This window comes from Macaca mulatta, chromosome 1 (assembly GCF_049350105.2).
Source record: "Macaca mulatta isolate MMU2019108-1 chromosome 1, T2T-MMU8v2.0, whole genome shotgun sequence".
Taxonomy (NCBI): Eukaryota; Metazoa; Chordata; class Mammalia; order Primates; family Cercopithecidae; genus Macaca; species Macaca mulatta.
Window position 1 is genome coordinate 47,615,578 of NC_133406.1, and position 26,341 is coordinate 47,641,918.

The following is a 26,341-nucleotide window of genomic DNA, read 5'->3' on the forward strand; positions in this document are numbered from 1 at the left end:
TAGAATTCAGTCAAGCCAGATTTGAGGGAATATAGCATATGATGTAAATATACATCGTTAAGGTTTTCTCCAGGCAACATTTAGTGTTACCTTTCTCATGTTTACAGGCCCAATATTATATCTATTGTAAACATGTTTTGGTTACTCATTATGTTAAGTCAAGGAGCTACCCCATGAATAAACCAAAATCCTTGTCTCTGAGGGCTTGCTTTCTATCGGAAAAGACAAACATAAGCAAATAAATACGATACAAATATAATAAGACAAAATGGAGAAATATTAAATTCCAAAAGACAATTTCTAATTTTGTTGTAGAGAAAGGGGTTAAGAAAAGTTTTTAAGAAAGGAGATAATATTTCAACTGGGTTTTGTAAACATATATAGCAAATACAGGAAATAGGTTAAAATAATTTAGGAAAAATCAGGTAAGCTCTACTTAATTTGAGTATTTTTTATTTTGTTAAACATTACCATAAGCATTTCTCCACTTAAACTTTATTTCTTTCAAATATTGTTCATGTTGAAGTGAACCTATACAAACACTTTTCACTAATGTTCAAAACCATCTTGATTATTCTTTTAAATATACTTGTATTGTTAGTCTACAGATTCATAGAAAGATAAGAAGATGCAAAATCTACACTTACATGTAATGCTATTATTATTATATACTTATTAAATGACTTCATTTGCCATGAAACATAATTTACCTGATATGTCTGTTTACTTAACCACACTGTATAAAAATGCACCACACCGAACTATATAAATGCATATAAACATACTATTAACTATTAATCTTATGGCAAGTATAAAAGTCAACTTTTATATTAATACAGTTTAATTTTATTTTATTTCCTAAAACTATAAATTTTAGGATAAAAATAAATTAATTTTGACATTGCTCAACATCAAAATAAACTTTAATAAAGTAATAAAATAATAAAAATAATACAATTTAATAAAATAATAAAATAAATAAAAACTTTAAAATTAAAGCTGTAGAATATGTTTTCAAACTTAGTGAGATGAACTGCATTTCAAAATAGCACATAAACATTGAACTAGTCACATAATTCAAGGATACCAAAATTAGCATTCCATGGATTCATTCATTAGAAAGTACTGGTGGCCTCTTTACCCATAGTGTAAAGCTATTCATGCCAGCAGCTTAAGACACTCAAGTTTGCCAAATTTCACAGGTGCTGCCTGAAGAGAATGATAGTTTGCCACTCCTCCCTCGCAAAAGACAAATCTCTATTCACAAGAACGGGAAAACTTACAGAGAGGCTATTTTTTAAAATCTTTGATGCTAATTCAAATAGGAACTTGACCAGTTATACCTCCTCTTAACAACAGGTGCAGAATTATACACTGACTCTCTTATAAATATTCTTGAAAGAATCCCTTGGCTTTAGCATTTTAATGCCATGTTTCTTTAAATGAGGGCTGTTTTTCATAGGTTTTCTAATTTGAATGTTATACTCTTGCAGACTGTACCTAATATATTTTACTAATGAAAATATCAAATGCCAATTGATTTGTGTCTCTCGTGCAAATTTTGCCATTAAGATATTAATATAATATATTTTATAGATTTTCTGCTAGTAAAAAGAAGCTCCTGTTTTTCATCAATACTAAATTGCTATAAATCTTAGTTATTTTCCCAGTAATAAAGATAATTTTATGCCTGGGATTTAAATTCATCTTCTTGATTGAGATGTTTGTTTATCTGCAGAGTAGTCGAGAAGACGTTGCACTAGACTGGGGCTCAATTCTAGAATTAACACCACAATTTGATAGCTGTATAACCTTTAGAATATCACTTAATATTTTAATCCTCCTTTTTTTCTTTTCCTTTTTCTTTCTCTTTTTCTTTTTCTTTCTTTCTTTTACTTTTTTGAGACAGAGTCTTGCTCTGTCACCCAGGCTGGTGTGAAGTGGCGCAATCTCCACTCACTGCAACCTCCTCCTCGTGGTTCAAGCAATTCTCCTGCCTCAGCCTCCTGAGTAGCTGGGTTACAGGCACGCACCACCACGTTGGGCTAATTTTTGTATTTTTAGTAGAGATGGGATTTCACCATGTTGATCAGGCTGGTCTCAAACTCCTGATCTTATGATCAGCCCGCCACAGCCTCCAAAAGTGCTGGGATCACAGGCGTGAGCCACTACGCCCCACCTTAATTCTCATTATATTTCCTATATGTGTAAAATAAAATAATAAAGCCTGATTTGTACATCTCAGGTAGTTAATGTGAGGATCAAAAAAGATATTGGCTATGAAAAACATGAATAAAAGTTTAAAAAGTAAAAAACAAACATGAAAAGAAAAAAATGTATAAAATAGACTTTTTCTTCCAGAAGAAAATACGGGAGAAAATCTCTTCAAGTTGTGATTGGCAAAAATTTCTTTGGATTCAACCTTTCTACCTATAGAAGAAAATAATTGATAAATTAGACTTTATTAATGGCAATCCACATTCTGGTCGACCACATTTACAAGTCAGCAAAAAAGTGCTTGCCTCAGAATATGTCATTAAGTATTTTCACCTAATAATGGGAATACAAACAGCTCAATAAAAAATGAACAACATAATTGAAGAAACATTTTACATAACCTGATATATGAAGGGTCAAGCAGCATCTGAAATGATACTAACCATGATTAGTTGTGTGGAAAGGAAATCTCACTCTAGTCAGAAACTGTAAAACTTCTAAAGATTTGGATATGGCTGGAGATAAAAACAGAGTAAAAGAAAGGTTTTTACTTTTGCATTGGCATTGGAAATGATAAGATTCATGCTATGCTTAAGTAATTCTATTTTAATACGTGTGTGTTGATCTCTGTTTTTACAGAAAATGCCATGTGCAAAGGTATAGCTATCTTGGACACTAATTTGAGTGGGATTTCGTTTTCATTTTTTACAATTTAATTTTCTTTTTTCGTTTTTTACTTTTCTGTAAGTGTTTGGCACCTTACTTGTCTTCATTTTAATAGTATTCAGATGATAGCCTCTCAGAAATATTTTTATCCTTGAAAAAATATAACTTTCAAATATAAAAATTTAAAAATATGGAATCGAAGTACTCCTGAGACAATCTAATCTAATTATCAAATAGCTCACTTTTTGCTTCTGCAATATGTTTTATTTAGGAAGAAAAAATTTGACCTTTCTGGACTAAAGAGATCTGAGATAAAAGGAGAGACTAAAATGATGGCTGGAAAACTGTTATCGAAAAAAATTTCCTGAAAGCTTGTAAGTAGTTTTTATTTTTCCTTCTCCAGACATTAGAATTTTGGCTTTAGTTTTCTTTGTTATCTGAAGAAAGAAAATAGGGGAAGACAGCCTAGCTACCCCACTTCCTTCTTTAAAGTAAAGATGATTTGTAAGAAGTTTTCAATTAAAAAGTTAAAATGTTTTTAAATACACAAAAACATAGAACTGTACATCAGCTTGGAGTGGAGGAATATAATACACTTGACTGATTATCTTTCTAAATATTTTTGGCTTCTGCAGAACAGCACAACTCTTTGAAGTCAGATTACCTCTACCACACAGAGACTGCTGGCTTTCAGAAGATGTGTCCACTCAGTTCAGTTTGGTTAGGCCAAGAGAAATAATAAAATCATGCAGACGGCATGGAAACAGATGCAGAAAATGTAATGCTCTCCAGCTTCTGAATGCAAAGAGAAACTGGCTCACCAATGGAACTACTCAAAGGTCAAGCCTTTCAGCTAAAAATAGAAAACAGCCTTTTCCTAAGGGAAACTGAGGGACCATTCTCATCCCTGCAGGACCAGTAGTTCTTTGGGGATATGGAAATAATAATGGAATGTTTTGGGAGGGATGCTTCAACAATCAACACCCCCAGAACTGAGTTCTTCCTCTATCTAGGCAATGTGTATTGTTATAGATGAGTAAGGGCTGAATCCAAAAACATTTAATGACTAGCACTGCATGGACACCAGCCCATCAGAACGAACACCCAACATATAAGAATGGTAGCAGCTCTTATACTGCTATGTTCTGGCTCTAGCTGAATGTCAGTACTCAGGTATGCCAAGACTATTTTAAGTCATTTTAGCCAAATGCAATGTGGTGGTCAGGTAATATCTCTTTATCAAATGCTAATTGGACTACAACATTTAGAATTGTGAGTCCCTAGACAGATTGGTAATCTGAAAATTTATGAGAACTGCACAGCCATGACCATTTATAATTTATTGAAGAATATTATCAATAAAACATTTATCTAATTTCCTCACAAATTTATACAAGGAGCATGATGTCTGGTTGGCTTGTTTGGGTATTTATGTCCATGAAAATGAATAGGAGAGTATTAGGGGGGAAATTCTCCCTATTTGTTGTACAAGATTCTTTTTTTTTTTTTTTTGAGATGGAGTCTCGCTCTGTAGCCCAGGCTGCAGTGCAGTGGCCAGATCTCAGCTCACTGCAAGCTCCGCCTCCCGGGTCCACGCCATTCTCCTGCCTCAGCCTCCTGAGTAGCTGGGACTACAGGCGCCCGCCACCTCGCCCGGCTAGTTTTTTTTGTATTATTTTAGTAGAGACGGGGTTTCACCGTGTTAGCCACGATGGTCTCGAGCTCCTGACCTCGTTATCCGCCCGTCTCGGCCTCCCAAAGTGCTGGGATTACAGGCTTGAGCCACCGCGCCCGGCCAAGATTCTTTAAGGGAAGGCTGCAGAAACACCAAATAATGTACAGGCATAGGAGACATAAAATGTGTCAAGAAAATTACAGGAAATTTCAGTATCAATTAATGTCTTTTTGAAATGCAAGCCCTGCTTTTTTTTTTTTTTTTTTTTTTTTCTCTTCCTCTCTTTCACTAAACTGGCTCATAACTAGTATCTTCCCTCAGTGCTCATATAAAATAATGCAATGGCATCCATAGCATCCATATTTCATTCTCTAATGCTAACCTGCCCTAAAACAAAGTGGAAGTTCAAGGAGAGTATCTGACTCCAAGTTTCGAGGAGGGGAATTCATGATAGCCCTGGAATCTTGTTAATGGACAACGGCATCATCAACTGTGTAGTCTCATCTGGGATGGTCATATCCTACAGAAATTTCAACCCATTGTGATGTAGCCTTTCCTCTAGGTGGTCACTTTATTTCCATTAAGATACTTTATATTTTAACAATTTAAATTAGAAAACTAGGTATATTCATCTTTTGTTTCCATTTTTGTATAATTTTTTAGATTAAAGTTGTATCATTTTTATAAAAGATTGCCTTCCATAGTTTCTTGTTGCCTGGAAAAATCTAAATATTTCTAACCTTCTAAAGTCAGAAAAATTTTACCTATGAACAAATTTTATCTTCATACTTTTCAAAATGGGTATTTTATCACCTTTCCCAATGATCTGTCAGTAATCCTCAATAACTCTCTGACTATGTTTTCTATTACTATACTCTCCTTGGGAAGCCACAGGGGCTACTCACTATTCCTGGCGCACAGCAGGCCCCACTGCACCTCAGGAATTTGAACATGCTGCTGTTCAGTCAGCCTGTAATTCACTTCTCCAGATATACATATGGCATACTGCACTCTCACCTTCTTCATATCTTTGCAGACTGTCTTGCTTAAAATTGCAAACACAGTAAGAAGCACATAGATGCCTCACCCCTGGCATTTCCTTTTTTTCTTTTCTGGCTTATTTTTTCCATAGTACTAATAATCTTCTAAAATAATAGATAATTTGCCCATTTATTTTATTTTCTTCATCCCACTAAATCCTTAATTCATAATTTCTAGGCTATCTATATACGTTATATACAATCTCTCTCTATGTATAATTGTGCAGGCTGATGTATGTCCTGTGTCTATACATTACATTAAATTTTATCTGTCCAGTGAAATAAAAAAATGGTTACAAGTTCTCAGTAACTTTAACTTTTTGCATGTTGATTTTGTATCATGCAACTTTACTGAATTCATCTAAGAAACTTTAATTTTTTATTCTTTCTTCTTCATCAATTAAGACTTTTGTAACTATAAGCTTTATTTTGAGTCTAAAATTAATTATGTTCTCATAGTACTATGAAGTGCTCTCTTTTGAAATGCTTTCTTTAGAGTCTGAAATTTCCCTTTGAATTTTCTTTGAACAAAGGATTAAGTAGGAATAGGTTTCTTAATTTCCAATCAGAGAAGAATTTCATTTTTTAAAATTGCGTGTCAACAATTTCACTTAAATGTAAATTAGTACAACCACTGTGGAAACCAGTATGGAGATTCCTTAAAGAACTGAAAGTAGACCTACCATTCAATCCAGCAATCCAACTACTGGGTATCTACCCAAAGGAAAAAAGACATTATGTGAAAAAGACATGTGCATACACATTTTTATAGCAGCACAGTTTGCAACTGCAAAGACATGAAACCAACCTAACTGTCCATCAACCAAAGGGTGAATAAAGAAAATGTTATTATATATACATTCACACACATACATATATACACACATACCATGGAATACTACTCAACCGTAAAAAGGAATAAAATAATGTCTTTTGCAGCAACTTGGATGGAGCAGGAGGCCATTATTCTAAGTGAAGTATCTCAGGAATGGTAAAACTTGCAACTCTCATTTATAAGTGCGAGTTAAGCTATAAGGACTTAAAGGCATAAAAATGATATAATGGACTTTGGGGACTTGAGAGAGAAAGCTGAAAGGGGGGTGAGGGATAAAAGACCATACATTGGGTACAGTGTACACTGTTCAGGTGAGGAGTGCTTTAAAATTTCAGAAATTATCAATAAAGAACCACCTGCACCCCAAAACTATTGAAATAATTTTTAAAAAGAGTAAAAAATGTTCCCTTAAAATATTTAACCTTACTAGATTATGATAAAAGAAAATGACCTAATCTGTACCTTGTTAAACTTTTAACATCAGGGAATTAATGTAACCTTACACTAGTCTCTTGGTATACTTTCTCCTTGACAGTTTGTAGCCCACTTGAATGGTACACTCATAAGTCAAATTGCTACATATACGTGAGTTTATTTCTAGACTTTGTAGCATTTTCCATACTATTTCAATTACTGTACCATTTTATATATATTCACTATTTTAATTACTATATCATCATCACTATCATTAGTATCATTATCAAATAGATTGTTTGAGTTTTAATAAATGCTGAGATTTTGCACCTATAAAAGAGATTCATTTTCCTAATAATTTGGTAAGGAATGTATTTTAAAGTCCATTTATTGTGTGTATGGGCAAAAAGGAGGAGAAAAACTGTGCACCATAGCATGCTCATCTCACATGTCTGGCTTCAAGTCAACAACTTCAGCATTTGTCTATCATACATCCTGGCCTCTTCATTTCTAGATGGAAGTAACTGAAGGCAGATATGGCAAGCTACTCTTTCTGGACCACAGATTGGTTTCTCAGATTCCTATCTTTCTTCTCTCAGGGAGAACCAGAGGAACAAAGCAGTTTTTCAGGATGTCAAGTAGTGTATGGTTATAAAGGCACATATAGCAGTCCAATCTAACCATGAGAGGGAAACTGACTTCCAGCTTGTCTTTCCAAGACTGTGACAGCAAAAGAATTTTGTTTTGTTTTGTTTTTCTCACTGGAAATGTAACAAAGTGAGGATGAAAACAATTTCTTTAATCTAAAACACTAATTGCAAGGTATGGTAGATTAACCCATGGTGTTTTGAGGGAAAAAAATATGACTCAAATATTTTCTGTTTAGTGTAAATGATGTTTTATATGAGAGGAAAACAAAAGAATGTTCATACATATAAAGTGCTTTCAGATATTATAATCTCTAAATAGTTCTGAAAACATTGCTAATTAAACCAATTAATAGAATAATCAACTCAAGAAGGTATATAAACTTTATCCTGAAATAAATTATTCTTATTAGATGGTAAATTTATGCCAAAAAAATATCATCTTCTATTACTTTATTGTTTGTCCTTGTTTAGTAAGTTTTGACAGTAAAATAAGCCTATAATATACATAATTTGAAATTTAAAAATATTCAATATTGATATTTAAAATAAAATATGCTTATTAGTTGTGGGTGGCATGCATATTTACATGGAAAGCCCCATAGAGTATTATTTTAAAAACCTGAAAAAATGTACTTAAGCAAAGAAAGTTGCTAGATACAAAATAAATAAAAATGAATAGCCTACCAACAGGGAAACAAAACCCCTTAAGAAAATATAATAGGAAATAATACATCCACAAGGATATCAAAATATGTAGTATAAGAAAATAAATGTAATAAAAATATTGTGGGAATTTAAGGGAAATTTTGAATAAACAAAGAGCTTAGTCATTTTCTGAAGGGAAAAATAATTCTATACATATATTTTCTCCATTAATATTTTCCACTAATTTAATATTGTAATAAAATATTAATTAAATATCAATTTAATACAATATGTATTGAAATTTATATGGGAAAACAAGTAGGCAAATATAGTAAATAATATTTTTAAAGAGTGATAATGATAATAGACCAGGATTGCCAGATATTAAAATACATTCTTAAGAAATAAAATAGTGTTCTAGAAGTGCTGTGGCTACACTGCTGAGTAGCCACTGAAAATTGCTTCATCTCTTTTGACTTCAGTTCCCGACTTATAATGAATACTTTCTTTACCAAATTATTATTAAAGTGAATCTCTTTTATATGTTCAAAGTCTCAACATTTATTAAAATTCAGAAACATAATCTATTTGATAATGATGATGATAATGATGGTGATGATGATATAGTAATTAAAATAGTGAATATATATATATATAATGATACAGTAATTGAAATAGTATGGAAAATGCTGCAAGGTCTAGAAACAAACTCACGTATATGAAGCAACTTGATTTATGAGTGTACCATTCAAGAGGGCTACAAACTGTCAAGGAGAAAGTATACCAAGAGACTAGTTGTAAGGTTACATTAATTCCCTGACGTTAAATACGTTAAATATTTAAACTCACTGAAATAAGAAAAACTGAAATGGAGTAGCTAAAAATGATTGATATTAACTTGGAACCATTACATAATACAATTCTTTTTTATATATTTTGCTTGGTGCTGAGTCTTTTTTCATCTGATTCAAGTCTTTTAAGAAAAGCTCTCTCTCATTCTCATTGCCTCTTCTTAATGAAATATCAGTCTTCTTTTTATGGAAATTATATTATGCATGCTGTATATTTTTACTCTCACCCATACTCTTCATGAACCTTACTTTTAAAATAAATTCTATCTCCCCATTCTTTATTTATAGTACTGCATTAGCTTGTTACAATTTTAGTGTAATAAACCAATTCTGTTCTTTTAGCAGTCTACTGTATTTATTTTAGTTTTAAATTTAGTAATCATATTTTTATCTTCTAAATTCTTTTTCTTGTTTTTTTTATTTTTCCATTCCATTACTTAATGTTTTTTCCGTGAATTTAATACTTTCTCAAACTTTTCAATGATGATAGATTGGGAAGAACTAAGACACCTTCTTTAACAAACATGAGAAACCTGAGAAATAACATGGTAGAGTAATGAAGAACTCAACGACCTCTATAGCCAGACTGACTGAGTTTGGACTCTAGCTCTGCAACCAGTAGTTGAGTAATCTTGCTCAATTTGTTTAGATTATCAAAACTTCAGAGTCCTCTATTGTAAATTTAAAGTAAAACTGCAACCCACGTTATAACATTGTATTAAGCTAAAAATGAAAAATGGTAAAGCCTTTAGAACAGTGTTTGACACAAATGTTTGTACTTAATACATGTTAGCTAATAACTAGTTAAACATGACAGTTGTCATTAGTGAGTCAGTTCCAGGATAATCTCTTTTAGCTCGGCATGTCTGTGGCTCTTCATCAAGAGATATTAGTGGATTCCACCTAATGTGTCTTCTGCTATTTAGATAGACATTTTTATATCTTACATGTGGTGAATTGTGATTTGGTCAGCTTCAGCTTCAGTTTCATTCCTGTTTACTTTCTGCAGTTTATCTTTCAAAAAATCTCTCCATATTATTGCATATTGATGAATGATTTAATAATTTCAGGTAGTCAGTTAGTTTTGTTCAGTTCAATAGGAATTTAGATGAGGTTATAAAAGAAAAATCATGTATTTACATCATGATCATGTATTGCCCACCTTATGTTTTAAATATATAGTTGAGGGAGCATGTATGTTTTCGTAAACGTGTGTCAGTGTGTGTGTGTTAGCGTGCACTTAGTATATTGTTGAGTAGGGGTGTGTGTGTGTGAGAGAGAGAGAGAGACCCGGTAGAATAATATAAGGAATTATACTATTACTAAAGTATATTGTTTTTATATTTGTTTATAGCTAACTTTCCTGCTTATATGAGGTGACTTTGTTTCAGTTCAATAAAAAGTGTTACCTGAGATTTGATCTTTTGCATTTCCTTTGAGAAGCCTACATGAATTCTTCCTGCTGAGCTTAATACAACAACCACAGCAAACTGACCTTCATTTTCTCGAGTGTTCTTTGGTCACATCAATGTTCTTTTGTGATGTTCTATTTGCTGTTGTCTGAAGTGCATCTAGATTGTGAAATAGGAGATTTTTATTTCAATTGGCATTGATTTTTGAAATGTATTCACTCACTTTATAACTTGTGTTGGCTGCCTAAAATGAACAGTTTTTTTCAGTGTTAGGAATTTGTGATGGTATGGGTCTGGTAATATTTAGTTTTCATCCTCTCGATTTATAAACCATTTTCACTTTTAGAAAAGTGTCATAATTTAGTGCTCAAAGAAAAGAACTCCAGATTTCAGTCATATGCCATTTTGATGAGTTGGTATATACGTGCATATCTATGTGTGTGTGTTTATGTATGTGTGTACATACATACATTCATACATATACATATTATAAAATAATGATGCTAAAAGGTGGTGAGGAAGATTATTTACATGTACTTTTTTGTCCTCTGCATGAGGATTCTGACACATACTATTGAGATTAAAGATTGCATACTGCATCTAAATGGTGTTACCAAATTAGGCATTAGATTAAATGTATCATTAAAGCAACTCAAATTAGATTTTCCCCACTGAATTGAGAAAGTTTGATCAGAAATGATATCATTTGTAAGATTTACCTGATTTCTAGGTGTTTAGTACAACATCATATTATTTATTAGTACTATCATTCAGAATAAGCAGTTTAGGACAAATATCTACATATTTACCTAATGACAGTTTTGAAATAACCAGTTTCATTTATATGCATTGATGCTTCCAATATTATTTGTATGAAAGCTGACAAAAAAGATTCTCATACTTTGAGAAAACACTTTGAGTTATTCCTCTTTTATGCATGCACTATTATATTTTTTAGAACAAGAGATTTTTAAAATGCTACTCTAATCTCAGTCAGATGACACCAATATCATGGTGTCTATCCCTGGCCACAACATTTTAATGGGAAGTGTTTAGGAGGAAAGGTCATAGATAAAGATAAATAATTCTGATATATGAGATGGGATTCTGTTTTGAGATAACAAAACCACCACATCATTAGACTAGAAACCCCGTCTCTACCAAAAATACAAAAAAATAGTCGGGTATGGTGTGTGCGTTTAATCCCAGCTACTCGGGAGGTTGAGGCAGTAGAAACGCTTGAACCTGGGAGGCAGAGGTTGCAGTGACACCAGATCATGCCACTGCACTCCAGCCTGGGTTACAGAGCACGACTCAGTCTCAAAAAAAAAAAAAAAAAAAAAAAAAAAAAAGACATTCAGTTTACAAGTGATTTGTTGTGGGAAGTCAAGGACCCCGAATGGAGGTACCGACTGAAGCCGTGGCAGAAGAACATAAATTGTGAAGATTTCATGGACATTTATTAGTTTCCTAAATTAATTATTTTATAATTTCTTACACCTGTCTTTACTGTAATCTCTGAACATAAATTGTGAAGATTTCATGGACACTCATCACTTCCCCAATGAATATCTTTGTGATTTCCTATGCCTGCCTTTACTTTAATCTCTTTTTTGTTTTTTTGTTTTTGTTTTTTTTTTTTTTTTTTTGAGACAGAGTCTCGCTCTGTCGCCTGGGCTGGAGTGCAGTGGCCAGATCTCAGCTCACTGCAAGCTCCGCCTCCCGGGTTCACGCCATTCTCCTGCCTCAGCCTCCTGAGTAGCTGGGACTACAGGCGCCCACCACCGCGCCCGGCTAATTTTTTGTATTTTTTAGTAGAGACGGGGTTTCACCGTGTTAACCAGGATGGTCTCGATCTCCTGACCTCGTGATCCGCCCGTCTCGGCCTCCCAAAGTGCTGGGATTACAGGCTTGAGCAACCGCGCCCGGCCTACTTTAATCTCTTAATCCCATCATCTTCTTTGTAAACTGAGGAGGATGAATGTCACCTCAGGACCCTGTGATTGTATCAACTGCACAAATTGTTTGTAGAGCATGTGTGTTTGAACAATGTGAAATCTGGGCATTTTAAAAAAAAGAACAGGATAACAGCGATGTTCAGGGAACAAGAGAGGTAACTTTGAACTTGCCGCCGGTGGGCCAGACGGAACAGAGCTATATTTCTCCTCTTTCATAAGCAAATAGGAGAAATATCGCTGAATTCTTTTTCTCAGCAAGGAACATCCCTGAGAAAGAGAATGCGCCCTGAGGGTAGGCTTATAGATGGCCCCTTTTTAAGGTGTCCTCGTCTTTTACGGTTGAAGTCGAAGGGATGAAATAAGCCCCGGTCTCCTATTAATAAGTTTCCCAGGCTTATTAAGTGGAGGAAAATTCCCACCTAATACATTTTGGTCAGACAGGTTGTCTGCTCTCAAACCCTGTTTCCCGGTAAGACGTTATCAATGACAATGTGTGTCCGAAACTTCATTAGCAATTTTAATTTCACCTCATCCTGTGGTCTTGTGATCTCGCCCTGACTCCATTTGCTTTGTGATATTTTATTACCTTGTGAAGTATGTGATCTCTGTGACCCACACCCTATTCGTGCACTCCCTCCCCTTTTGAAAATCACTAATAAAAACTTGCTGGTTTTACCGCTGGGGGAACATCACGGATCCTGCCGACATGTGATGTCTCCCCCGGATACCCAGCTTTAAATTTCTCTCTCTTATGCTCTTTCTCTTTATTTCTCAATCCAGCCGAGACACTTAGGAAATAGAAAAGAACCCACGTTAAACATCGGGAGCAGGTTCTCACGATAGTGATTCAAACACAGATGAGACCTACTAGAGTTTCAGTGCTATCTTAATTATGTTTAAAAAGCAAAAGTGCAACCATTCTAAAGATTTCACTGTCAAAAACATTATAAGATGTGGAGAAACATTAGTACCTTGGGATCTGTATGGATTTACACTATGTGGCTCATCTACAAACCATTGACAGTTATTGTGATATCAGCAAATAATCAGTTTATCAATTTGTACTCCATAATATTTTTCTCTCAGATGTAAGTTCCTGTATCAATATCAAAAGAAGAGTCTCACTTAAAGTAACTCTCTCTATTTGAGCCAAAATAAAAATTGAGATGAAAATCTCAGAAGTGAAGGTTATAAGAAAGAAATCTACCAAAAAAAAAAAAAAAAAAAGTTATAGTAAATGAGTCAGAATTTTATTTGCTGGGATTTATCAAATTAGAATTTTACAAGGACATAGTGGTGTAATCTCTGAGTCCATTGGAGAAGGTAATGAAGTAATTGTTTGCCATAATTGATACCCATCACAAAGAAGACAACTAAAGTGTTGAGCAAAGAAGAATCTTCTAAAATCATTTTCAGCTCAAGGTAATTGCCAAATATTTTACTGTGATTGAAGTTACTATATTACAACCGAAGACAAGTCTAGAATCAAAAAACTGGTAAAAAATGATGTGACACTGATCCCCAAGCATATATTTGAGCAAGTTAACAGGTATTTAAGGAAGTAGAAATTGAATTCTGAAAATTCCTTGTTTAAATTAATCTAATCATGTTTATTTCCTAATTGCAAAACTTTATGGAATATTTGGCCTGCATGCTTTGTAGGTTTCCAAAAAGGGCTGCAGTATTCAGGAATCTCCAAATTTGTTTAACCACCACTCCCTTTTAAGAAAGGAATGTATTAATTTGAGATAAAATATATTATCTTAGATAGATTTATTATTTTAGATAGTTGTCAGTAAAATTAATTCTTTTTAAATTAATTCATATATAGATACAGAATATTTTTGGTCCCTTTTGTTTTTTGTTAACTAACCATGGCATTCATTATCTCAACACTTCAGTTGTTTTCTAGTAGTTTTCATGCTAGATACCAATCTCGAGCAAATAATTATTTATTATCTTCTCAGACAGACTCAGAGTTTATCCTTTCTCTTTGTTGTAAAAATTGAATTTGATATGGTCCAAAAAACAACATGCCAGATCTCTATAAAAATAATGAGATGAGCATTTTGAACTATTACATATATGCACAAATATATATATATATCTCCACAGAAACCCCTCCACCACCCACAAAAAAAAACAAAGCCCTTTGACTCTGTTAGTATTGTCAAAATCAGCTATTTTTTTAAAAGTGCCTCTATTGGGTTGGGTCTGGACATCTTTGCTGTGTACATTGTGGGCTGCAGAGAGAAATCACTGGACAAAATGTTGAGGTACTGAAGTCTATGTCCTAATCTTTCATCCATGAGAAAAAGATGAAGAAAAGCAAGCACAGAGCTATAATTCTACAGACTTTAATTTTATTTTATCATTATAGTGGCACTCTGCCTAAAATGCCCAAATTAGTGACTGGTATGGCTAACAAATAGTATAATTAAAGAGTACCAATAATTTTTATACATACATATAATACATATAAATTAGTTTAAAAATAAAACTAGTTTCAACTGACAACTATCTAAGATATAATAAAGTGAAAGATAATTAAAAGATCCCTGAGTAGGTTAGAGTAGAAATATTATGGTAAAAATTAAACCAAGGCCATTTTAGAGCCATGGTGACTGAAATGTAACCTATACCAAGAATTAGATGAAAATGCACAATATATATTTTTAAATGTAAAATTAAAATAAAGTATATTTAAAATTATACCTTGTATTTTAAAATTGAAGTTCTACATGTTAAAGAATATTTTATTATACACGTCTGTAACTATTATATTCTATATAATATTGAGAATTTTTGAAACTACATAAAACAGAAAGTAAACTAAAATTATATCCTTATAACCCAGAATGTATAAAGGTTGACATTTTCTCATATTTACTTTGCCTACTTTTTAAATAAAAGCAATATGCATTAAAAAAAAAAAGAAAATTGGTAGGATAAGTGATAGGACAACTTTTACCTACTTCGAAACTTATTTAGAAGTTATCCCAATCAAAACAGTGGGGTACACGCACTATTTTTTTTTTCTTCTGTTGTCCTCAGAAAGTTAATCTTGGTTCCCTTGAATCAGAATTCAGACAACTAAGACATTCTTTTTTAAGTAACACTTTGTTTGGATTTAGACCATTATCTTTACGCCCAATGTTATTTTGAGTGTGAAACACATGAAAGACATTTTGCAGAAACTTTATTAGTGTATTAGAAATACCTACACACAAGAAAAGGGGTTTTCTGTTTCTGAAATGGAAAATACTTATGTAAGCACCCTTCATGCACTGGGCACTTCATATTTGAATTTCTCCATAACATTTAATACATAATGTAAGGGTTTGTAAATTTACTGCTTCATTATTATCGAGGTATGTGCTTGTGAGTCATCCTGGAGTGCCTGAAACTCAAAAAATAATAAAATAATAAAAGATTATTTTATACATGTAAATGTAAGAAAAAAATAATATCCTAATTTTCCCTACAGTTTCATATAAAATTGCTTTCAGAAAAAGTACCTCACATTGATATATAAATCCAATTTTTAAATAAATCATAGATTCTATAACATTAAAGAATTTGGGTCAGCCGTGGTGGCTCATGCTTGTAGTCCCAGCTACTCAGGAGACTGAGGTGGGACGATCACTTGAGCTCATGAGTCAAGGCCACAGTGAGCTATGATCACACCAGTCTGAGCAACAGTGTAAGACTCTGTCTCAACAAAATAAATAAGTAATGAAATAATTTGGAAGTCATTCTGTAAGGTACTTTTATTTGTTGGGATGCAAGTTTGGCTCTAGTAATATAACTCAAATAACAGTAACTTAGACAAGATGGATTTTTTTTCCTCCCAAATAACAGTACAACATAAACAATCCATAACTTATATGGTGGCCTCAAAGATGCTGGGTTCTACAGTTCTTCACAAGTTTCTTCATGTTATGATTTTTAGTACTAGTCATCATATTTTCATCTTAGTTAGGGGAAAGAGAGAAGGAAAATGACACATATTCTTCTTCCCTTAAGAACCAATTTAGAAGTTTCATGCATTCCTCCCATTTATATACATGTATCCACCTTAAGTGCAAGGAAGGTCTACAGGTGTGATGCAGCATACACTCAGATGAAACTCAGGGTTGTACTAGTAAAGGAAGAGAAGATGTAAAGGAAGAAGAGTTTGTCTTCTGTCTATTAGCTACTTACAGGGAGAAGAACTTGATTTCAGGCATTCTCTATCCTAAAGAGTGATCCACATAACCCTGGGTGTACATGGGAGGAAGATTGGGAAAGACTGCAAGATCCTATCAGAAGATGCACAAAGTCAAAACTATTTTCATGGAAATAAATAAGACATTTTTCATTTGCATTGTTTTGACACTTGCACTGACAGTTCTAAGGCAATGGAGAGTAAACTACTGCTGAAGGCTTAGTACAAACCAAGTAATGGCACCAAACTGCTCTCCTAGTGGGCATATATTCTTTACTGATACATACTTGTAAAATAGAAAGAAATGTTTTCAAGAATGTTCATGTTGAAGTAAAATAAAGTTTACTGCATCTTAATCTTCAGTATAAATCTGCATGTCAAAACAAGACACATGAATAAAGGACTTATGCTGCAGACAGCACTATAATAGTTGATTTGAGGAAAATAACTTTTGCAATTATTTCAGTTGCAAGCTGATGTAGCCACTTTTTTCATGGCGAATCATTTTTACTTGATATAGTTTGACAGAAAAATGATGGTTATTCAGAATTGGACACTTGGTGGATCTGTTATCAAAACTTAAAAAGATGAGGCTGTTGCTTCAGGACAAACAACTGATTTATTTAACGGCAATGATAACAATAAAGCATTCAAGTGAACAATACAGACTTGGAAAACTTGTATCTGCTGCTAGAAGACTGACAGCTTCCTAAAATGCAAAGGCTTTTCTCATGAGTCCAATGATGATATGAAAAATAAGTTCTTTTGTTATTGCCTACTGATATATGTCAGCATTTGGAAGATTTTCATATCTAATTTGAAAGAGCATATATAGGAGTGCACGACATAGCTCTCATATAATGAATAGGTAGACTTCAAATCATTCTTCTCTGTGGCCTTAAAATATTTCATTACATCTCACTTTATCTCATTAATAAAAAATGAATAGCTCCATAATAATAATATATTCAATTGTTTTAATTGCTTGCTGCAGCCTGTGTGTCCCAGCTCAGAAGATCTGAGTGTGTACTTCTATTCACAACTCTGTGTTCAGTGACTTCACATTGGTAGATTGATATTGCCTGTGGTAGTGAACAAAAATTGTTAAATATTGTTCATCAAAGCTTTCTTTTTTCCTAAAGATTTGGTTGCTAAACCCTTACCAACACTTCACTAAATGCAATATTTCTATGGATCCTTGCTGCTCTGTGAATGGCAACACAACATATTATAGCTGGTTATGTTTTAGGAATTATACTATGATAATTTCCAATAATTGCTGACACAATTTGACACTGTGCCCCTACCCAAATCTCACCTCTAATTACAATCCCCACACTAGGGAGGGGCCTAGTGGGAGGTAAATGATTCATGGGGGCAGGTTCCCCTGTGCTGTTCTTGTGAGTGACTAAGTTCTCACAAGATCTGATGTTTTAAAAGTATAGCACATCCCCCCTAGTTTTCTTTCTCTCTTTCTCCCCTGTTGCCATGTAAGATGTGCCTTGTTTCCCCTTTGCCTTATTTCATGATTGTAAGTTTCCTGCAGTCTCCCCAGCCATGAAGAACTATGAGTCAATTAAGCCTCTTTTCTTTAGAAATTTACCAAGTCTCAGGTAGTTCTTTATAGCAGTGTGGAAGCAGACAATACAATTGCTGTAATCGCTATCTTGTGATGACATTAGTAAGCCATTGTTACATATCTGCAAAGTTTTAGAATAGCAGCAAAAGTTGACTGCCTCAAGAAAACCAAATTGTCACAGGTTTTAGAGTTTACTCAAGTAAGAAAAAGGATTTTTATATCACATGAATTCCTCAGAGGAAAAATGGTGAGATTAATCTGAATGTCAAGCTTTATTGAAAAGGAAGAACTATACATTACACAAAGTAACTTTAATCTATCTGTCATTATATAAGAAATGTGAAAATATCTTATTGGTGGAGATGTACTTTGAAAGTCTTGTTTGTTTTTGCTTATTTTTCAAGATTTCAGAAGATCGTAAATTGAATGACCGTTCTTAGGGTGAGAAAAGTTCAAGGGAATGACTGAGAACAATTCCATAAAGGCAAGAAAAAATATAATTTGTAATGAAAGTGAATTACTGGTATGGCTTATCTACCTCCTCTTCAAAAATTTCTGAAAACATAACTTACAAATAGCCAATGTCCACTTTACACTCTGCCATATTCTACCTTCCTAGAATCCAGTACATATTTTATTTTGTTTTCCTGATGTCATTTCATATTATTCTTTTAAAATGGAAAAAAAAAAAAAGAGAAATAGAAACAAGATGCTACATTGGCAATAAAAGAAAAATGGGGATGGAAAATATCAAACTTCAGTAAGCAAATTTATCTAGCAAGAAGTCTGCATTGTTTTTGTGTGTGTGGTGACTAATAGTCAACTTAGGAATTATGCTAAATTAAAAAAAGAAAGTCAAGAAAACTCTGTGGCAATATTTGATTTATTTAATTTAGAAGTTTTGGAAAACAAAGATTTATCTATACTATATTGAATTCTAATCCAAATAATACACCTCTATTTTATTCTACTTATTTATGTTGGACACTCCCAATTTGAACTAGGATGTCAGCTTCCCACAATTTCATTACAGACCTTGAACTTTTATAGCATTTTTGTATGTCAACTTATAATTTATTTTTACTAGAAATTAAGATTGTTTCCATGATACGTTTTACTCCACTATCTGCTCAATTGCAGTTTCTGTTTCTTCACTCACCTCACATATATCTGCACTCTCTGATAATACAGTCTTCCCTTGGTATCCCAGGATAATTGATTCCAGGAATTCTGCCATCCCCATATATACAGATATATATATACACACACACATATATATGTGTGTGTGTGTGTGTGTGTGTGTGTATATATATATATATGTGTATATATATATATATATATATATATTTATTTATTTTTTAACACATACTCAAGTCCCACAATAAGCCTTGCAGAATCTGCGGATACAAAGTCAGCCCTCCTTATCATGGGTTTCGCATCCCATAATACTATATTTTTCATCCCCAGGTTGAGGGTGAGGAATTTGCTGATGGAAAAGGTTGTGTGAAAACTTTTTTGATTGGGATAAATCTGCATATAACTGGACCCAGGCAGTTCAAACCCCTGTTGTTCAAATGTCAGCTGGATTCAGATTTCATGGATTCCTATAAACCAATGATTTTGTTCCTTAAGACTGGATTCCCTGAGATTGTCCAAATCTTCCCTGAGTTTCAGACATACATATGCAGCTCTAGACATACTAGTTAAAATAATACTCCTCTATTTTATTCTACTTATTTATGTTGGACACTCCCAATTTGAACTGGGATGTCAGCTTCCCACAATTTCATTACAGACCTTGAACTTTTATATCATTTTTGTATGTCAACTTATAATTTATTTATATTATAACCCTAAAGTCAATGTCTTTATTAACCACACTCATCAATTTGCTTCCTAACTCACTTCATCTTCTTGCACTTTCTATTTTGGGTAAAATAACCTATTTCATGGTTTTCAAATTGCTTTTAACCTACATATATAAGGCATAAGGCTCATTGTAATCAAATAACGAGATCTTCACCCAGCCACATTTCCCTGTCATGGAATGTTCCCTGGGGGTACACCAAAAGACATATTAAATATCTTATTTGTGGAGGAAATAAGAAAACATATGAGATGCATAAAATAATAAATTATGGCAGTGCTTAGAGGAAGCTTTATTGATGTGAATGCCTGTATTTAAAAAGATGAAAGCAATAACAGGGAATCAACCTATGTTTCCAACAATGGTGGACTGGATAAAAAAACATGTGGTACATACATACCACAGAATACTACATAGCCATAAAAAATAAAATGTCCTTTGCAGTAACATGAATGCAGTTTGAGGCCATTATTCTAAGTGAGTTAACACAAGAGCAGAAAGCCAATTAATGTGAGTACTTATTCACAGTGGGAACTGATATGGTAAGGCTGTGTTCCCAACCAAATCTCATCTTGAATTACCACGTGTTGTGGAAGGAACCCTGTGAGAGGTAACTGAATCATGGGGCATGTCTTCCCCATGCTGTTCTTGTGATAGTGAATAAGTTTCACGAGATTTGATAGTTTTAAAAATGGGAGTTTCCCTGCACAAGTTCTCTCTCTTTGCCTGCTACCACTCATGTAAGATGTGACTTGCTCCTCCTTGTCGTCTGCCATGATTGTGAGGCCTCCACCAGCTATGTGGAACTGTAATTCCATTAAACCTCTTTTTCTTCCCAGTCTCAGATATGTCTTTATCCTCAGCATAAAAATGGATTAATACAGGAACTAAACATTTGGTACTTATGGACATAAACATACTAAAGTAGACACTAGAGATTATTAGAGTGGAGGGAAAGTGAGGGGGGCAATTATTGAAAACCACTGGGTACTATGCTCATTACCTGGGTGATGGGATCAATCATACCTCAAACCTCAGTATCATGCAATATACCTATAAAACAATCATGTACATTTACCACCTGAATGTAAAATAAAAGTTGAAAAATTAAAAAGAAATTTTTATTCTCAAAAGGTGAAAATTCTCAAATTAATAACTTAAGTTTTTATTCCAAGAAACCAGAAAAAGAAAATGACATTAAACACATATCAAAGAGGGAAACAATAATAGAATTGGTACGAAAAATGAAATAAAAACAAAAAAAGGACTATCAAGAAAACTAAAAGTTAGTGAAAAATAAAAATGAAGTTGAAAAACTTTTAGCTAAACTGATCACAAAGAAGGGGAGAGAGAGAAATTGAGAGAGAGAGAGAGAGAGAGAGAGAATAGAAGAGAAAAGACTGCCTAGGAAACTGAAAAGACACCTTAAAGAACAGAAGTAATTATTTGTATATCATACAACTGATAAGGAACTTGCAATCAGAACATATGAAGTCCTCTTTTTTTTTTTCTTCTTGTTTTTGAGACAGAGTCTCACTCTATCACCCAGGTTGGAGTGCACTGGCGCGATTTTGGCTCACTGCAAGCTCCGCCTCCCAGGTTCACACCATTCTCTTGCCTCAGCCTCTCGAGTAGCTGGGACTACAGGCACCCGCCACCACGCCCGGCTAATTTTTTGTGTTTTTAGTAGAGACGAGGTTTCATCCTGTGTTAGCCAGGATGGCCTTGATTTCCTGACCTCGTGATCTGCCCGCCTCGGCCTCCCAAAGTGCTGGGATTACAGGCGTGAGCCACCGCGCCTGGCCATGAAGTCCTCTTACAACTCAATGCTCACTTTCAAAAAAAAAAAATATTGAAATCTGTGAAGGATTTGAATAGACATTTTTCCATAAAAGATATACAATGAACATGAAAAGATGTTCAAAACACATGAAAAGATGTTGAACATTGTCAGTCATCAGGGAAATTTAAATCAAACCCAAAATATATTATTTCATACTCACTTCGATGACTTTAACCAAAATGACACAAAATCACAAGTGTTGAAGATAATGTGGAGAGACTGGAGCTGTTATTTATGACTGGTGAAAATATAAAATGGTGCAGCCACTGTGAAAAACTGTTTGGCAGCTTCTCAAAATGTTAATAGTTATCTCATGACTCAGCATTTCTCCACTTTGGTATATGCCCCAGAAAATTGAAACCTATGTCCACATGAAAAAGTGTACATGAATGTTCATAGAAGCATTATTCATAATAGCTTAGAAGTACAACAACCCAAATTTTCATCACGTGATGAACAAAAACCCAATATATGGTATATGGTATACCCATACTACTGATGCTACAACATGGAAGAACCTGAAAGCAGTTTTTTAAGTGAAAGAAGCTAGTCACGAAAGGCCATATATTGTACGATCCCATTTACAGATAATGTCCAAAATAGACAAATCTACAGAGACAAATAGTAGATTAGACAAATTTATAGAGATAAACAGCCTTGGACTGGGTGAGGGTTTATGAAGAGTAACTGTTAACTGGTAATACATTCCTTTTTGAGGCAATGCAAAGGACCTCACCTTAGATTGTTATGATATTTGGACAGGTTTTTTTTTTTTTTTGTATACTAGACACCAATAAATTCTAAACAAACAAACAAACAAGCAAACACAAATCCAATGAGTTATTTTTAAATGAATGTTTAAAATTATGTACTAACCTTCAGGGTATTTTTGTTGTTGTTGTTTTTTTTTTTTTTTTCCCAGCAAAAGAAATCTATAATTACAGATTTCTCATCTTAATGATTTAAGCACCTAGTCAAAATTCAAGCATTTTATGTAAGAGATACTGGTACAAATGTATATTTCTTGTGATACTGTCCTATATTTTCCCGTAGCTTTTCGTTTTCAAACTGACCTCAAATAGATAAATACAACTTTTTATTACACTTACTGGTCAGTACATCCTAAAGTAGGAAATTGAAACACTGCTTCCCCAACTCAGTTCAGACACAAATAATTTAATTGTCTGTCATCATTCCTATTCAATTTTAGAAGCTTTCATAGTAATTTTCAGAAGTTTTTGTAGAATTAGGTTTATGGTTTTCTATATACTGGTTATAGAAAATATATCCTGAATTATTTTATTTGAAAATTACATATTGAGGAATTTCAATTTCTCATCCTGTTTATTTCCTAGGCTCACAATGTAACCATAGGACTTTGTGTTTTTCTGCTCACTGTAACGCAATTATTAGTTGGCTACAACACACAACAAATTAGAATGATTTCTTCATTTTGATAAGAAAAGAAAAAAAAAAGAAGTGCTAGTATATATTTTTCTTATTGTACGGTTACTTTGAAAAATAACTATAATTTATTATTTGAGAAAATATATTGTTTTCAAATTATCTCTAATAATATATATTAAATCATGATTTGTATATTAACACACCTACATTCAGAAAAATAAATAGAACTCACTTTCTCAACAGTAAACTTAATTGCTTACATTGCCACAAATGTCTTACCTTTGTCTTGGCAGGCTGATGAGGGGTTGTTTATGACACCTCTTGCTAAGGCTGAAAAGCTTGTGTACAATTTTCTGTGCCTTTAGGAAAAGTTGTTTCATGCTGATCTCCAGTTGTTCATAACGGCGCTGAAAATTAGAATCCATTGTCCACAAATGCATTATAGTAGATGTGTTGAGGAAATAATTCATAGGTAGCCTTTTCATAAATAACTTGAATTCATCTGAAAAATGTCAAAATTCAACACTTTAATTATGAAACAATTATTTTCTGTTTTTTGTAAACACATATGTCAATATTAAGAACAAGTACATATGCACATATATGTCAAACTAAGAACAAATAAATACAGTGTATTATTTGTGAGTAGCTAATTAATAGAAGATGGGTTTTTAGAGACTTTAGAATTATCTTCTTTGTTGTTCCCTTTAAAACAGAACTTTCACGAAAGAAGAAAACTAAAATAATTTGTGCTAAAGCAAACAGTTGGGACAGAAAGTTTAAGTTCAACTTAATTTTTCTGTGTGCTTCTTTTAATGGTTTTTCAGTGAACTTTCCTCAATACATAGTCATCATTAATCTGACTTTCATTTTTGGCATTGGTATTAATAATCCTTTGTGTACTTAAAAAGCTTTGCAGAAATTTTTATTAACTCAGAATAGAAAATATATAAAATTGCTACTAAATAATTTTATTAGTTTTTAAAGAAAAGCAAAAACCTTTTTAAATGTAAAATTTTGATTTTAAATATAAAATTATAATATTCAACTATGCACCCTAATTATAACTGATTTTATTTTTAGCCCTCTTTGTAACTGACTATATTCTAATTTGTTCTAACCATTTAAAAAATGAGTATATGCTAAAAAAAATATTGAAAATAATTTAAAGCTGAAATATTGTTTTTTGTTTTTGAGTCAATAATTGTGCTGTCTTTTCAAATGTGTGGTTTAACCAACATTAGGAATAAAAGTTGATGCTACACTAAAATAAATAATAATCAAGAAGATCTAACAAATATTTGAACACAAAAGATAGTTGAAATAATTGTCCAAAGGTGGAAACAACCAAATTGTTAATCAACAAATATGAGCAAACACAAAATGTGTTATACACATACAATAGAATATTATTCAGCCATAAAAATGAATAAAGTTCTGACACATGCTACAGCATGATGGACCTTTAAGATATTACAGTCAGCGAAATAAGCCAGACACAAAAGGAAAAATATATTGTATGATTTCCCTTTTATGAAATATAAATCCTGCGAAATGCAACTTTTTAACGATTCACAGTGAATTATATTCATTAACATTGGGTTTACTTTTCCTAGATCAAATAAGTACAGAGTTCTGGCATCTTTCAGGCATTGAAGGAATAGACTTTTAACTGAAAAAAGAAGGAAAACTAAAGCAAAGTAACAGTACTTTTTATAGGAAAAAAAAAGAGAGAGAACATTGTATAGGACGTATCTGTCCAATATGCTTCAAACCATTTTTTTAAGTGAGCAGAGTGTAAATAACAGATGCTTTTTTTTTTTTCTTCTTTTTTTTTTTTTTTTTTGAGATGGAGTTTTGCTCGTTACCCAGGCTGGAGTTCAATGGTGCCATCTCGGCTCGCTGAAACCTCCACCTCCTAGGGTCAATCAATTCTCCTACCTCAATCTCCCGAGTAGCTGTGATTACAGGTGCGTGCCACCATGCCCAGCTAATTTTTTGTAATTTTTTAGTAGAGATGGGGTTTCACCGTGTTGGTCAGGCTGATCTTGAACTTCTGACCTCAGGTGATCCACCCACCTCTGCCTCCCAAAGTGCTGGGATTACAGGAGTGCGCCACTCCTCCTGGCCTATAATTCCAATTTGATACTATCCTATATTTTATTTGGTCCCATTTGTGTCTTTTGTGAAATTCCCTCTTTTGAATAAAGAGTTAATGCATGGAAATTGGAAAGCATTTCTTGGACTATTCACATAGCAGATGCCACTACTTTCAAAACTAATTACTCATTTCATTGTCATCTTTTACTTAAATAGTTTTGAAAATTCTTTATTGTATTGTAGATATACATATTTTAATTATGTTCATTGTTTGTTATAACAGTATTGGGAAGGGTTTGAAATTTGTACATTTTATTGAAGATAAGGAATATTTTAAAATATATTTTTAACTGAACTAAAGTGAATATAACAATGTATGCCAGCTGAAAATTGCCAGTATGTAATTCCTAAGAAATAGGGTTTTAACATGACACTTGAATAATTACTTCATTATGAAATCATTAAGAGTCACTACTGTCACCCAAAACATTTATTGAACACCTGTTGTGCACAGAACATACAGATGTTTCAATCTATGACAAGTATGGATAAACCTGTCTTTTTATTTTAAAAAATAACTAATGATGTGCAATATATTCAGATTTTAAAATAACATCTTCAGTATCTGAAATTCAGTCTACTTAGAAGACCCCCAGAAATATTCCTGTGGATATCTTTTCTTTTATTGTTGGCAATTAGTAAAATTTATAATTATAGAATACAGAAATAAAATTTGAATGATGCATTAGAATTATAATATAAATCAACAATTTACATAACTACAGAAATAAACCACAATTGTTAGGGATGCCAGATAACATTTTACCTTATAGTAATTTCCAAAGCTATGTAGAAAATAAAGTATTGTTTGCTTTTAAAGTGGAAAATACACAATAGCCATACTTTTGGGGATACATAAATATGTCTGTAAAATAAAACAATTTAATACCATGTAAAATTACCTAGAAAAAACAA

At 33.0% G+C, this 26,341-nt stretch overlaps 1 protein-coding gene across 4 annotated transcripts in view; it reads right to left on the minus strand.

Moving 5' to 3' along the window:
* Window positions 1-26,341, minus strand: part of BRINP3 (BMP/retinoic acid inducible neural specific 3) — a 400,272-nt gene that overhangs the window by 41,377 nt on the left and 332,554 nt on the right. For all 4 annotated transcript variants that reach the window (XM_015121080.3, XM_015121086.3, XM_015121085.3 and 1 more), the window contains 1 exon segment: window positions 23,546-23,768. In XM_015121080.3, the coding sequence (XP_014976566.1) occupies window positions 23,546-23,768 (223 nt within the window).